Genomic DNA, 16271 nt, shown 5'->3' on the forward strand with positions numbered 1-16271 from the left:
TGATTACAATCAATTTATGTGTTTATGTGATCGATTTATTGCCGTATTATTATTATTATTATGTGTAAAATCAAAGTTTAAATTTTTTGTTTTGGATTTTTGCAAACGCCACAGGACAGATTGGAGATGTACCCAAAGGGTCTCCGGTGATGTATAGGACATGGGTCAGGAGGGAAAGGTCACAGGGTCGGTGGAGGTGACAGGTCAGCGGGTTGATGTTGTAAGTTTTGTGTCGAGTGTGGAGCCGCTCTCGTGCTGAGGGTCAACCAGGCTGAGCTATAAACTCCCAAGCTCCCAAATGGATTGATACCATTGAGAAAAACATGTACTTTTATCCAAATATGTGAATTTTGAGTATTTTCACAAAGGGAAGGCCTTCTAAAGCTAATTGCATCCTGCTCAAACATACATTATCACTGGAAATAGTTTGTGAAAAGTCAACATTTTGCAGATAAATCTGATTTCCAATCATTCTTTAGATTGACATGAGGATTGTGACTTAGAAACAGAAGCCCCGTCTGATTCGAAAAAGATTACAAGCTTTTTTGAGGAAGGCCCGAGGATAAGTAAAGTTATCAGTGGGGCTTTCTCTGCTTCCGAGATGAGTCGACCTCTTATTCTCTGTGATCTGTACGATTTGATTGCTGTAGCCAAAGGATTAGAGTTCAAATAGCCAAAATAGGAGCACATGTAAAGGTCTGCCTCCGAGCTATAATAACCAGCGCTGGCTGGGATCTGACCTTGTCTGTGAATGACAGAGTGATCCCCCTGCTCCTGCAGCTGGGAGTATCACTACTTTCCTTTAACCCTAATCAGCAGACACTACAGCGATGTCAATCAGCCCGGCACCACGGCGCCTTCAAGACCTGCCAGTTGGCAAGAAATAGGTTTCATTAAAAGCATAGAGGAAGGGAGATGGGCCCAGGAAGAGAGTTGTTAGCCCATTGAAACGGCTGTTAAAGGTCCTATTAATGATTGCACGGTCTTCTGTCTGGCCCACACCGCTCATAAATCTGTCAGAGCGGAAAGTTGTGGCTCGGGTTCAAACAGTCAGGAACCCTGCAGGTGAGAGAGAGGTGAGTAATAAGGGAAGGTGAGCCCTTTGCTCCCTCGAGTGTCAGAACGTCAGCAGGCAACGCAAGGAGGGAGAGGAGGGAGCCGAAGAGGATGAGGATGAGGATGATCCGAGGAAACGAGGGAGGCACATGACTGGGTGAAGGTAATTAAACGAGAGATTCCACCCCGCCGTTCCAAGGAGGGGAGAAAAGGAAGGGGAGTTTATGAGGGTCGGGGGTGGAAAGGTGAGTTGTTTTGGGGCCCGGCAGTGTGCGGAGGTCCGGCAGCAATAATATTTACCAAAAGCGATCCACGTAAGAATCCGAGCTGGGAATTCTGCTTTCCCCCCGGGAGCTTGCGAAGCGATTTAGGAACTGAAATGCTATACTGGAAATATTTACAGGGGACGGACGAGTCTGGCGGTCCAAAAAAAGAGAGAGAGGGAGAGAGGGAGAATAATAAAGACGATATTGTGGCGCTAAGAGGGTGGAAAAGAAGCAAAGAAACAGAGAAATGCAGAGAATAGCTGAATAGATTTTGATATGGATGGTGGAGGATGGTGAGGCGAGGGGCGGGAGAGGCACGCGAGCTTTCACACTGATGTATTTGGATCAGCTCAGGGTGTGGATCCACTGGAGAGCAGTTTTACTTTTCACAATTGGGAGTTTTCTTATTGTTTACAGAGGGATTCAAACCCAGGGGCAGACTGAGCATGCTCAGTGCTCAGATAGTTATGGAGTGTATCATTGTTGGAGAGGGACACAAAAGGCGCAAAGAACCGTTTTATTGATGAGTCGGCTCATCCCAGGGGCCCTTTCACCGCACCAGCTTCTGTGCCCTATAAAAGTTTGACATCACAACATGGTTCTTACTCTGTTGTGTATTTGCATGTAGTTGTTAAAGTTGTACAGATCACAGGGTGGAAGTTGGACGGGATACGGAAATCTGCACCACACATCGACTAAACTGACCTTAAATATGGACTTCTGATTTGATCGTCTGTTACCATCTGGCACTTGTGTGTACGTGTGTGTCTAAAAAAAACGTGTGTATGTGGAACAGTCTTGTGCTGCGGCTGCCTGTGAGAGATGGGGTGTGTGAGTTGAGCTCCTCTTCTTCTCTGATCTCAGACCATAAAGGATCAGACTGAAGTGCTGCTTTCTTCAGGCTGGAGATCCTCCCACACACAAGCAGCCAAGACTCAATTCTCACCTACACTGCCACACACACACACACACACACACACACACACACACACACACACACACACACACACACAGACACACACACACACACACACACACACACACACAGATTCATATTTTGGGCTGTAAAGCTTGTGTAATCCTCATCACTCCAGAGCCGTTTGCTCTCTGTGGATGTGGACATAAAAGAGCCAAGAGCCCCATTGCTCTGCTCGCTCTTAAACACACATACACACGCACTCTCTGTCTCTTAAGGTTGAAAGTGAACATACATCCCCAATAAAAAGCAGTTTTTATGTCTCTCATTTCCCGAGCGTCCGCAAAACGTCCCCGCAGCAGAAAGGGGGTGACCGGCTGCTGGCCTGAGCGACGCTGCAGCGGCGAGGGAGATTCATCTGAGCACCGCACTTTGATTCTCACAAAGCCAGAAACTCTTAAGTCTGCGAGACACCGCGGATAGGATATCACTCACAGAACCAAACGACATTGGCAGAGCTGTGAGAAGGGGGACAAGCAGAGAGAGAGAGAGAGAGAGAGAGAGAGTGAGAGAGAGAGAGAGAGAGAGGGAGAGGGAGTGAGAGGGAGAGAGAGAGAGAGAGCGATAAAGGGTTAGAGGGAGAGGAAGGGAGAGGGAGAGGGAGAGGGAGAGGGAGAGAGAGAGAGAGAGAGAGAGAGAGAGAGAGAGAGAGAGAGAGAGAGGGGATACTAGCTTGATTTAGAGAGAGAGAGAGAGAGAGGATACTAGCTTGATTTAGAGAGAGAGAGTTTTCTCCTTCTCTCCATCTGGATTCCTGCACTTTTGGCCAATGTGTGAGTCTGAAGGTCGCACACAAACATCTCTGGGAACAGAACATGGTCACTCTTCACATCTCTGATCAGCCCCGAGCATAATGTTACACACACACACACTCACACTCGCACACACACATTGTGTCTGCTCTCCATCAGCTGTCACAAATCCCAGGATGCCTTTCGCAGGTTCCCCTTCCCACACATCAAGCCATAAAGTCCCTCTGCGCCCTCGATAAATCTGTCAGTTACGAGGGTGAAACCTTTACGTTTTTACAACATAATTCCCCAAAGCACTTCTGCGGGACATTATCTGGATGAAAGCGCCGTCACCTCTGCTCACCCAAGACTTCACGAGCGGGAGAAAATGTGTCACCCCAAAATTAAAGAGGCGGCAAAACTCTTGAGCTGCTGGCGGGATTCAGCTCGTATCGTTTCTAAGCGCGGCTGACATGTAATAACAACACGCTGGCCAAATTTCCCAGATGTACTTTTTCGAAACTAAACTTCATCGGCAGCGCAATTGACTAAATTGCCTGTTTGAGTTAAAAAAAGTGCTTAAAAACATCCAATAATACCACATCAGGTCGGGTCGCAACCGCCTCGTCCGACCTGGCAGCGGGTTGTCAGGCTGGTATGAAAGGAGCTCAGTCATTCAAACTCCTGCCCTTTTCCTTCCACTACTATTAACATATGTCAACACGGGGAGTGGTGACACACACACACACACACACACACACACACACGGTCAGCAATTTGCAGAAACCAAGAGCAGAGCCGTGGTTTCTGGCTGACTCGGACTCTGACAGGCTGTCCCCTCTCAGTTAGCGTCCTGAACCTGTTAAGTTGGCGCGCAGACGCTCTCTGGGCCCCCGTGTCCTCTCCCTCGCTCCACCAAAACTACTTCTATTTGTCCTGAAACAGCTGTGGAGCACCGTTAAGTACTGCATGTGTTGCTAAATGCTCCCCTCTGAATGGGAGAAATGCTTCACGTGTTAGCCTAAAGAGCACAGATCATCGTTTCCTGTGTTGCACGGGGCCAAGGAACATTTAGCAGTTGCTATAGCTGCACTGGCAGGGAAGAAAGTGAGAGAGAGAGACACCACACACACACACAGAAACACACAGAGAAGGCCCAGTGTGATGCAACAATTGTTTCATTATGTTTCGTTTCTGAACATAACATGTTTGAGCTGGAAAACAGTTGCAGAGATCTTATCCCTATTTTCTTGTCTGCATACATGATTATGAACACGGTTGCGTGGCAATGAACACGTCAATAAGAGTATTTTCATGTTTTCAGTGGAAACGAATCAAGGAGGTTGCGGAAAGATGGGATTTGAATGTTTTCCCTGCTCGTGCATAAGAGCAAACTTCTGCTATTATCACAATCCACACAAATTGTGTCCAGAGTGTTTTGGTTTGTTGCATCTTGCATGTGTAAGCATAGCGTGTGTTCTGTGAAAACTCTCCAAAACACATCACATCTGATTTATAGGTTTGCAGAAAATGAATGTATCTCCTGTCCTGAGGCATTAATGATCATTGACAGTTGTGCACACAGAACCTTGACTTGACTTGTTTTGACAACACGACAGCGCCACTCTCATGTTCAGAGACTCGGGTGGACTGAAGTCTGTGAAAGCTTGAACCTGACTTTTCTCTTTTTATGGCTCCATCTGTTCTTGAGGAACCCAATGATTAATATTCCAGTTTCCTCTGAATTTCTGTTTGTCATCTGGGCTTCTTGATAGTCGAAAGCTTTCTCGGTAAAAGTCCTCATATTCGGATCAAATGCGAGCCAGGAAGGAATAGTTTCAGTCTTATCACCCAGCAGGAGCCGGAATTGCACCAGCGTTTTTTGACGGAAATATCTCTGAATGGAGCTGAGAAGCTATTTAAGATCTTGTCACTGACAACAGAGCAGCTGTGTGTTTGGTTAAGAGAGAGCAGACAGTGTGAGTCGATACAGAGCAAAACAAGCGCAAGATGTCTGCATTCATTTTTCTATGTTAACCTTCTGACCTTAATTCTTCAGAGGAAACATTGCAACGCTGATTTATCAATGCCGGAAATTAATCTCGACTCTCTTTTCCCAACAGAAACCACTGCGCCTATGTGGTCCAAAGGAACGTCACATGTATTCAGCAGGAAGGCGTGGACACCTACGTGAAGGCCGAGTACACCACCAAGTGCATCTGGGGTCAGAAATGTCCCGTAGTCATGTGAGTGTTCAGAGAGAAAAACAGCAGCCATTAAAGGAAGCAGCTGCATAACAGTGGAGCTTCACTTTCAATATGATTGATTATCCACACTGATCATACATATATTAAGTTAACAATACTTTCCATTCCTCAAACTGCAGCAAGGACCCAAACAGAGAGTATGTGTCTATGTTGCCCTCTAGTGTTCACTTGTGGTACTGTTCATATTTTGGTCCGCTGATCTGAAGAAAGAGGCCACAGAGGGAAAATGATCAAATAACAAATTAACAAATGACATCAGCTACAGTTTTCGTACACATTAAAATTCTTTTATTCCCATTTCAAATTATGAAGTGAAAGTTTTGTTACATTTTTGAAACATGAACAACTTCTACAACTTCACCCTGTACAGAAACTAATCATGGTGATTGGCAGCTGTGAGGATTTACAGGGCGTTTAAGAACTCCACATTACTTTGTTTCATGTTTAGATCAAACACACTTGTTTGCCAGCTGTGGCCCGGATGGACGACATCTGTACAAACAAGAAGAGAATTAACCCTAAAGCAATTATTCAGAGTATGTGATTTTGTGATTCACTGTAATGTGACTTTTAGAGATACACACAAGGGAAATATTACTTGAAAAAAGACAGATGTATCTCTTTGTGTGTGTGTGTGTGTGCGCTCTGTGAGTCAGTGAGGGAGCACGCAGGATGCTTGGATAATCAAAAAAGGAAATTCAGGCTAAATAAATAAGCTCGGTGGCTCATTGCTGACTGTGGTTCACTCTTCTCATGCCACATCACCAACATCACACTACAGTTTAATCTCCTAATCTCTTTGTAATCCACGTTTAATCCCACAGAGAACAACTTTATCCCTTTATCTCCTCCACCTCCTCTGCACCTCCCTTCCTCCCGTCCTCTGTGGTATAATTAATACAAACAGATGCAGCGCGTGTGATTGGCTCACACACACTGTTACCATGACAGCGGCAAACCGTAAAGTAAACCTCTAATAAGTAGTTTCTGTTATGTTTCCTCCAGGTACAGGACGTTCTACAAGCCAAAGTACAAGGTAGGCTTCAAGACGGTGACGGAGCTGGAGTGGAGATGTTGTCCAGGCTTCTCTGGGGAGAGCTGTTATGACAGCCCCACGTCTCTGCCTGACGTCATGATGCCCCCTTTCAAGGGCTCTTTGCCCCATCGCCCGGGGATCAAGGGGTTCCCTCAAGGCCCCCGACCCCCACTGGACCACAAGCCTGGATCGGGCCAGCTGGAGCCAGGCAGACCTCTCCCTAGCCTGCCAGAGCAAAGACCTGTACCCACAGGACATCTGCCAACTGGGAACAGAAAACCAAACAATGGTGAAGACAGACTCCAGTCATGTGGTGTACGTCTATTACCTGACCATTTCTCCATAACATCTCATTTCTATCCGATCTTGCACAGGTAATAAGTTTGGCATTTCTGGAGTGACCGGTGAGCGTTTGGACCGTATGGAGGAGGACATGCGTCGCCTCACCCAGGGTCTGGACACGCTCAACGGGGTGGTGGTGAATCTGGAGGAGCGCCTACGCACGTCCTTCAGAGAGGACACCAGCAAGTTCCTGAGCTCCTTGCTGCCCAGCGTGCCCCGCATATCCGACGCCACAGTGGGATTCGGTGTGATTCCAGACGGGACTCCTGATGGACTGGAAGGAGGAGATCGCTTCAATGGATTTGGAGACCTCGCGGGTAAAGTGACAGAAGTGAGCGATGAGCTGCGGTCCAAGACTCACATGCTGGAGGAGATTCAGGTAGCGACACACTTGAGCCCAAGTCCAAGAATCTGTGGAACTCACTTGTTGATCAAAACCAGCCTCAGTTCTGTTGTCAGAACTGTTGTCACTGTCTGTTGTGTTATTAAATGCTGCGTGTGTCTGCGTCCCTCCTTTCAGGGCATGGTTCTGGGCCATGACGGCCAGCTGAAGAGGCTATTGGAGGGAGACGGCGTCAGTCCTCTCCCTGGCCCGGTCTTCAATGGTCATGTGGAGGAGCTTGTAAACACCAAGCTGGCCGGGGTGCGGGCTGAGATCCTGGATGGGTTTGAGCGCCGTCTCACTGGTATGGAGTCCCACTGTGACAAGAAGATCGGGGATGTGAAGCAGCAGTGCCACAGGGAGCACATGGACGGCCAGGAGCAGATGCAGCACTCTTTGGACGGAAGAGAGACCGGGCTCAGGGAGGAGCTGGGGTCTCTGCAGGCTCAGATTCAGGGACTCACTCTGACTGAGAGCTGCTGTGGACAGGTAGCTGCAGCATAAAATTAGACATGACAATGATACTATTAGTACCAGTCTAGTATTGTTCATTTTTGGGGTGATGGCTGAAGTCTCAATGGCTAATGCATTGATTTTTTGCAGGTGAGCAGTTTGTCTCGCCGTGTTCTGCTTCTGGAAGAGTCTGTGAAAGGTCTGACAGAATCTCAGCGACAGCTCCAGAACGCCCTCACCGACCACAGCATCCACGTGGAGACGCTGATCGAGACCCGCCTGGTAGACCTAGAGGGCCGACTCAATAACACCGAGGGGGGAGCGGACGGAGTGCTGAGTCTCCCCGGAGGCCTGGATGGCTTCAAGACCATGCTGGAGGACAAGCTGAAAACCCTGGAGGAGAGAGTGTTTGTAGCTGTAGAGGAACTAAGTAACGCCACCACCCCGGCACTCCTGGAGGGCCAGGTGGTCCCGGCCCTGGAGACAGAGATCGAGTCAGTGAGGAGGAGAGTGGAAGGAGATCTGAGTGGCATTCAGAAACAGTTAATTGACCTGGAGCTCCTCTGCACCTCCTCCTGCGCGCCCTCTACCCCACCAGCAGAGGGTGTGAGTGTGACTGAGGTGGAGGAAGAGTGTGAGGGGATGGAGAAGAAGATGACTACTCGCCTGGACACCCAAGCAAACCAGTTGGACCGTTTAAACAACACCCTGCATAACCTGCTGCTCCGTATAGCCCATGAGGACTTGGAGGGAACAGTCCACGGAGAGATCACCCTGCTGAAGGTCAACATCAACTCTGTGAACCGGACGCTGAAGGGCCTGCGGGACTCACTTAGCTTCATTGTTAGCGAGGTGGGACACAGTAACGCCAGCTGGGAGCAGAGGGAGCACCAGCTGACCAGCCAGGTGCATGGCATCACCAAACTGGTAGGCCACCAAGCCTCCCTTCTGGGTGCTGGGGAGAGAAGACTGGCCCAGCTGAAGGGCGAGCTGGTGTCCTTGAAGAGGAGACTAGGAGGGGAGCTGCAGGGCTGCAGGAGCACAGCGCTGGAGGTGCAGAAGGAGGTCAAGGAGGTGAACAGCAGGGTGGGCCAGGTGGAGGGCCAGTGCAGCACCCTGGGGGAGCTGGCGGAGCACCTGGAGAGGATCCGGGCGGAGCTGGAGAGACACTCGGACTCGTACCTGTCCGAGGTGAACGGAACCCTGGCCGTCCACTCGGAGCAGCTGGCCGAGCTGAAGGACGAGGTCAAAGACTGTGTGGCCAAGGAGGCGGCCGGTCAGATGGGAGACCAGTAGCACCTGAGCTACAGTACAGAGTGAATCTAAAGAGACTGGAGTGTGTGTGTGCTTCTCATCAGGCTCAACCCCCCCTCCCTGCCCCACATCTGCACATTAAATGAACCGGCTCATCAAGTCCCTCCCCCTCCCCTCCCCCACCCCACCTCAGCCTGCACCTGTCCTGTTCGTTCAGCTGAGTGGAGTGAGGACGACAGAGACACGCACCTATAGATGTACAGCAGGGCAACGTTCTTCCCTCCAGATTTTATTCTATCGGGCATTTGTGTTTTGTTTTTTTTCTCTGATCATGATTGTTTTGTTTCCACTTTTTTTTGTTTTGTTTTGTTTTAACTTATATGAAGCGACTGCATTGTTACGATGTTCAAACTGTTTGTAATAGAGGTTGTCTGCGTCAAAAAACAATAATGATAAACAAAACAAAATGAATGATATGGGACGAATAAGCTGCTACGGGTTCTTTATGCACAAACACGCTCACGTCTGTGTGGACGCTCGTATTTACAAAATACTGTATGTGAATGTGGTGCTATACGTTTTTGTAAACCTTTTTTTGTTTTAAACCTGTTTATTACCTGTTTCTCCTGTTTGATGCTCGTTTCTTCCTCATCTCGGCGAAGTACCGGAACTCACCATTGGGGGACAGTGGCAACACATTCAGTGCCAAAGCAGAAGGAAGAGGAAGAAACTCCGAAACACTCCAGCGATGTGATTTAAGTCACACATTTACATTTTTTTTTTTTTTTGGTTTAATTTCAAAAACTACACCAGCCAATACTCTGATGTTAACAAATGAGGATGAACCTGAAAATAATGAAATATTCCAAAGAGTTTAAATCGCCTCACGTTTATTGTCCATATCGGAAGCTGATTTACCATCCAGAGTTTGGACGGTAAACACATTTTGAGTTGTGCAGCGGGTGTGGGCAGGTTGCTCTGTCTGCGGGTTTCATCAAGCATCAGCACATAGTCTAAGACAGCAACATCCCTCATTGATTAAGCGCCTGACAGCTTGTAATGGGAACCAGAAATGTATCATTACAACATGCTGCACAGCATATTGGCCGGCTGGTGGAGTTTCTTTTGCGGCGAGACTTTTGCTGAGGAAGCAGTTCTGGTCGAGAAATAAGTTTTCTGTTCAAAAGCCCTGCCTTAACCAAATTGATACATCAAAGTGAAAAATGCACATTTGATCCAAAACACACCGCGTCAACACAGCGGCCACACGTCGTCCTCATGTGGCTTGTGATCTTGCTGGTCAGATGAGGTTGAGGTCCTGTGATCATGCGCTCATTGTTGAGTTGAGGGAGGAAAAGTGTTAGTACAGTCAGAGTTCATGTGGAACTGTTAATGAATGAAGCAAGAAGGGAATGTACTGCAAAAAAATCGGTTGACCTCACCCTGCCGGAGCAGCGTCAGCAGGTCTTCAGTACGGAATCAGCACATTATTCTTTAACAAAACATCTCTGACTAACCAGCACAGGATGAAGCAAATCCAACATAATGAAAAGCAGAGGTTAAGTATAGAAATGAAAATGCTGGAGGCGCAGGAATGTTGGAGAGAGAGAGGGAGGGTCGCAGGGAAGCAGAGGAAGATGGATACATGGTGAGACAGCAGAGGTGGGGCGGGGGAAGGAGGGAGGAGGAGCAGTGATGGGAAGATGATGATGAGTTCAGGAGAAGAGGAATAACAGGATGGGCGTCATGAGAGATAAAGCAGAGAGAGATGCTTGGAGGGAGAACAAATGAGCAGACAGAGGAGGCTGGGTGAGGAGGAATACCACGCTTGATAGACGTCGGAAGTGACGGGACAGAGAGAAGGATGGACAGAGCAGAGAGGAATGGAAGGATGTGAGAAGGGGAAACAGATGTGTTTACTACCCACACGTCCCCTGGCTCCAATACTGACAGGAAAGCAGGCAGAAGTCACAGCAGAGCTCTGAGGAAATACTCACACACACACACACATATACACACACATATACACATGCGCGCATACATGCATCAGAGGGCAATAGAAGAATTGAAAATGTTTGATCCTCAGTAGCCCAAACCTCCCTGTGGAGACGTCTCACTGTCCTGTGGGCGAGCCTGGAGGACGGGGACAAGTACCTGCATTACGGAGACAAGACGGAGACAGAGCGGTGCTGTGACGCAGCAAGCACGAGGCTTCTCACACACGAGTGCAGGACATCCCGAAAGCCACTCTTACTCACCATTACTCACTGTTACTCAGAAGTCTGATTTGAACTGATGTGACAGCTTGGGCCCTTTAAAACAGGAAGTCAGCACACGCAAGCTCACATTTAAAGCGGAGATGAATCGAGGGCCACAGATTCTGTTATTGGGCTTCTTTTGTGATGTAGATTGCTGCTTTCACACACACACACACACCCAAGCTCACAGAGGAAAAGGCGCCACTGATGCTGCAATCAAAGCCTTTGTGGTCTAACACTCCAGAGTGTGAGCACGGATGAATTAATCACGGGCGTGCATGTTGGTGTGTGTGTGTGTGTGCGTTGAGCCCAGATCCCAAGACGATTCTTAAGATCTGAAGAGCTGCCCACTGTGTGTGTGTGTGTGTGTGTTTGTGAGATGGCGGAGTGACAGTGGTGTCAGCATACCAAAGCCTTGTGTTTCACGGACTCCATTAAGATGTGGCTACTCCAGCTGGGCTCTGTGCCTCTGCCAAGCATCTCTCTCTTTCTCACTCACTCACACACACACACACACACACACACAGCATCCTCTGTTAAACTGCAGGAGAGAGTCTGGAGGTTTACAGCTCAGATAAATGGCTTTCTGCACGCTTTCAAATTGAAAAATGCATTAAATTGTATTTTTCCCAGCACATCTAAGCTTCAGTCGAGATATGTGATCGCTCACCACTTCACATTTCCTTTTTTGAGACAATAACTCAGTTATCAGCTGTCACCTCCGTTAAACTCCATTAACTAGTGCAGATGTGTTGTTAATGTGCTAAATGTGGCAGGACTGGAGCTGCTCACATGTAATGAATCTGGAGTGTCCTCTGGTCAAAGCGTCTCTTTCTGCTCCCCATTTCTCCATGCCGCCTGTCCTGGTGTCATCAGCAGGACAACGGGAGGCCAACAAGCATCATCTTTGTCCCAGGCTCCAGGATGTGTACATGCACACACACACGCACGCGCACGCGCACACACACACACACACACACACACACACACACACACAGAGCTGTCAGCTGAGCAATCTGTGTTACGTAATGGAAGGAGGGTAGAAAATGAAATGTACTCAAAAATAAAAGTGGCGAAGCTTCCAGAGTGAGAGGAGCCAAAACCACAGACAGAGAGGTGCTGTCTATATCACTGTTTACATGGAGCCCAGAGCTGAAGCAGGAACTCGGTCGGAAGCATTTACAGTGCTCACATCCAATCCGTCCTCTGGCGTCGGTGCAGATGGAGGCATTCCGACAGCACTGGTCACTGTGAGCTGCCAAACACACTCACTGGCCAGTTTGAGCTCTGCGTCTCGTCAAAGTAACAAAGCGTAAACACAAGGTTTCTGCAGAGGAAGAGTGCCCCAATATGCATGTGTGTAGTATAATGACATTATTATCATCATTAGAAAGGCGCACACACGCACGCACACACACACACACACACAGAGGTGCTTTCTCTTTACAAGTTGTTTTATTGGTGTACTTTGACAATAACAATGATGGTATAAAAGAAAATCATCCATCATACAAATTTCAATAATCAAAAGATAATATGCCGATACACAAACAGATACACATAAGGCTGACATCAAGTTCTGACAAGTGGTTTCAAATGGCTTCAATTCAAGGAGGACTTTCCCTCCTTAAGATCGGAGAAGATCTATTTTAAATTTAGTCGTCTATGTTTTTTTAGTTCACTTTCATAAAAAATGAGTCAGTGTAGATTTTGGGGTGGATCGTGTCGCTGGTTTATGGGGGGGTGGGGGGGGAGGTGCCCCCGTGCAAGCATATGGCGTTCTTTTGGCTGACGCGTCGCCATCCTCCGAGCTACACCTGAACCCCCACAGCTGGCACCAACAAGGGGACGTCACACGGGGGCGAGGGGAGGGGGGATTTGGGACAGGGACGTCTCATCCTGGTGATAAGATGGCCACAGTCTATCCCCCCGCGTCTCCTCTGTCGGTACAGCGTCTTAAACGTTAAGTTGGGGACGCTGTGAATCTTCAAAATGTATGCAGATGAGGTTTTTAGTTGGATTGAGACAGACAGAGAGAGGGAGAGAGAAAGAGAGAGGCTGTGCTGGGAGGCGGCGGTGTAAAAACGTTGATGTAGCGTTGAAGCTTGACTTTAGCACTAAAATGGCACCGGATAAATCCCCCACAAACCCCCTCCAGAGCCTTGTTCATTACTCTAGCATCTGTAGTGATTTAAGACCTTATAGAATTTCTAAAACACTACACGCACGACAATTATTTACAATGGTCACTATCTTGATATGCTCTTTTTTTTTGTCAATTTAAATAGATTTCGTTTGTAAAAAAATAAAAATAAAAACTCGAGTGAAAAACACTGCAATAAATTAACAAGCTTTTTCTTTTTTTTCTATTCTTTTTTTTTTTTTTTTTTAAGGCTTCCAGCTTAGTCGAGGAACGTGTCCCGTCATGCAAACTGGCACAGAATGGATTGGAGTAGGTGAGATAAATGGTTCAATGGTGGCCTCAGGGAGCAGAGAGAGTCTTGGTCCTGGCCCTGGTCTGACAACACTTAATCAGACCAGAGACTCCCAAGAGTGTTCATAGCGCCGCGTGAAAACAGCTCATTTCCTGTTTTCGATCGGATCATAAGAATGCAGATTTGTTAACCGGCGCTTACTAAGTTTACATCAACTTTGACGATGGCGCCCTGCTGGCAAAGCTGCTCCTTCCTTTTCTATTCTGGAGTCTGGGGCCTAACACTGACTCTAAGCATCCTTCCCGCCATTTAAACACTCAAACTGAACCCATTTGGCTTTTAATATGGTAATAATTTAATAATGGCTTCTAGCTTTTTCAAACTAAAGCAAAGAAAAAGAACAACGCGATAAATGCAGTGTATCATGTGAGTGTCATGACGCGGCAAAGAACCTGTACCTTTTCCTCAACCTGGCCACTATAAATCAATCTCTTATCAGTGCAGGGCAGCAAAAATAACAAAATTAACCAAAAAGAACAGATGGGAGGACAGTGAGACCTCTGATGGGTTGAGCCATTTCACTCAAACACACATGGAAAAGAAAACGTAACACACGCACAACGCTGCCGCCGTCTGCCACTCCCGCCGAGCGCCTCCGCAGTGACTGAGGAGGTAAACACGTGTGTGCAATCAGTGTATAGCATCAGTTTACGTAGAAGTTTGATACAATTAGAGGGATGATTTGTCCGTCTATACTGGCTTTTATGATGTCTGAACTGGATCCAGTAAGCACGTAGGTGAGCCACGGCAAATATCTGGGAGCTCCTGAAGTGTCAGCACCATTGATTTCCAATGTACGAGTAAACACTGGAGGTGCTCAGCGGAAGAAGATGACGGCAAGCGTTTTCCAGATCAAGTGTCTTGCTCTTCCTGCGGTCGTCAAACAAAATGGCCTCCTCCAACCCAAAAATGTGTCCGTTCAGCAGATTAATACACACCAGGCTACAGGTCCCCCGACAGCCCCCCCCCCGCCCCCTCCCTCACCCTTTTATACATACCTGGACTTCTCAATCCCAGACATATACACATAACTACAAGTTTCAGTGCATGTAACACAGTCTGTCATATGTCACCTACTAAATAATCACATGGACCGCAAGAAAATAATAAAAAGAAACTCAAAAATGACAGAAAATAATTTGTAAAACATCAAATAAATAAAACGAGGTCCAGCCTCTTCGACTCTGTCACCGTGGGAACACAACAGTTATTCAACCATCTACATTCCGCCCCAAAAGATACACTTTTATGCACATGCATACAAAGGCGATTTGTGTGAAATGAAGGTAGCTGTATGACTCGAGGGCAGACAGTGAGAAGTGTGTGTGTGTGTGTGTGTGTGTGTGTGTGTGTGTGTGTGTGTGTGTGTGTGTGTAATGTTATTCTAAAATGGACTACAGTTACGGAACATTTCACTCAGAATCAACACTGTCAAACACACGAATAAGAGACGGACATTTTGGCGGCTGCGGTGCACTGCAGGACTCCCGCCAGTCTGAGTGGGAGCGCGGCGAGCGTTAGGGTTTGTGTGCCACCTAACAAAAAGCTCCACTGAGACCGGACACCACAGAGCGATCCCGCCGCCGGCCATACCGGCCACGAGCTAACTCGGCTTAATCTGTCTCTTATCATGTGACCTCTGGGAGCTGCAATCGCGTCCAAGTCCGCACAAAGACATGTCAGTTCAACATAAAGGCAGCCATAGATCAGCTGCTGGAAGAGATGCAGTGTTCCGGAGCACGAGGTTACCGGATCGCCAACAGCTCTAACAGCTGCTGTAAACGCCAGTGACAGTGGCCGCCGTCGAGTATCCTCTACCTCCTATTGTCTTCCATAAAAACGAAGGTGAGTAAACATTAACAAAGCACGTGCACGAGGCGGGTGGGAGGAGAAGGGGATCTCAAGCAAAGCCACTTCCTCCCGTCTCTCCGGCCCGTCAGAGCTTCGGGAGTGAAGCCTCATCGCGGGCTGACGACAGGATCGCTACGCGGCCATTTGCATAGCTCTCTCTCATTTCTGCACACACACACACACACACACACACACACACACACACACACACACACACACACACACACACACACACACACACACACACACACACACACACACACACACACACACACACACACACACACACACACACACACACACACACACACACACACACACACACACACACACACACACAGGATCTGACATTACATGGCATGTTTGTTTAGGCAAAGGTGTGTTGATTGGGAAGTTTGCATACACAGTCAGTCCTCTGTAGTCCAGTGTAGGGTATGGTAGCACCCGTGATATTGCATGTGTATAGTGTGGACGTCGGGTTACGCTGTCCGATATTACAGCTTATTGCTAACAAGATGAGCGTTGCTGTCCGACGCACAGTCAGAACATCCCATTCAACTATGCAATCACAAACATCACAGTCTCTTTAAACAGAAGGTTCACAGGAATAAATGGAGCTGATAAGAAATGGTTAAGGTATTAATATACTCTCAACTAAAACTATTTCACATATAGAAGCTGAAAAAACTCTTCATATCATTTTCTCCTCACTTGTAGATTTGGCATACTGTCTGCAGAACCAGCTGCAAAAGTCCACTCTCCTAGGTTGCTCTGTGTGTAGGTTTGTGTGTGTGTGTGTGTGTGTGTGTGTGTGTGTGTGTGTGTGTGTGTGTGTGTGTGTGTGTGTGTGTGTTCTGTGTGTGCACGCGTGTTTCCACAGGTTTAACGCTATCTGAAAATTTCT

The 16271-nt window shown here is 47.7% G+C and overlaps 1 protein-coding gene across 1 annotated transcript in view; it reads left to right on the top strand.

Moving 5' to 3' along the window:
- Positions 1–9608, top strand: part of emilin3b (elastin microfibril interfacer 3b) — a 12741-nt gene extending 3133 nt beyond the window's left edge. Inside the window, exons 2-6 of the mRNA XM_076166805.1 lie at positions 5153–5275; positions 6302–6621; positions 6707–7053; positions 7195–7545; positions 7660–9608. Coding sequence (XP_076022920.1) covers positions 5153–5275; positions 6302–6621; positions 6707–7053; positions 7195–7545; positions 7660–8805 — 2287 coding nt within the window. The 3' untranslated portion in view covers positions 8806–9608. The remainder of the gene's footprint in view (positions 1–5152; positions 5276–6301; positions 6622–6706; positions 7054–7194; positions 7546–7659) is intronic.
- The last annotated feature ends 6663 nt before the right edge of the window (positions 9609–16271 follow it).

The sequence above is a fragment of the Genypterus blacodes genome, unplaced genomic scaffold (assembly GCF_046128005.1).
Source record: "Genypterus blacodes isolate CSIRO-AG114 ecotype Tasmania unplaced genomic scaffold, CSIRO-AGI_Gbla_v1 ptg000156l_1, whole genome shotgun sequence".
In the NCBI taxonomy this organism is placed as follows: Eukaryota; Metazoa; Chordata; class Actinopteri; order Ophidiiformes; family Ophidiidae; genus Genypterus; species Genypterus blacodes.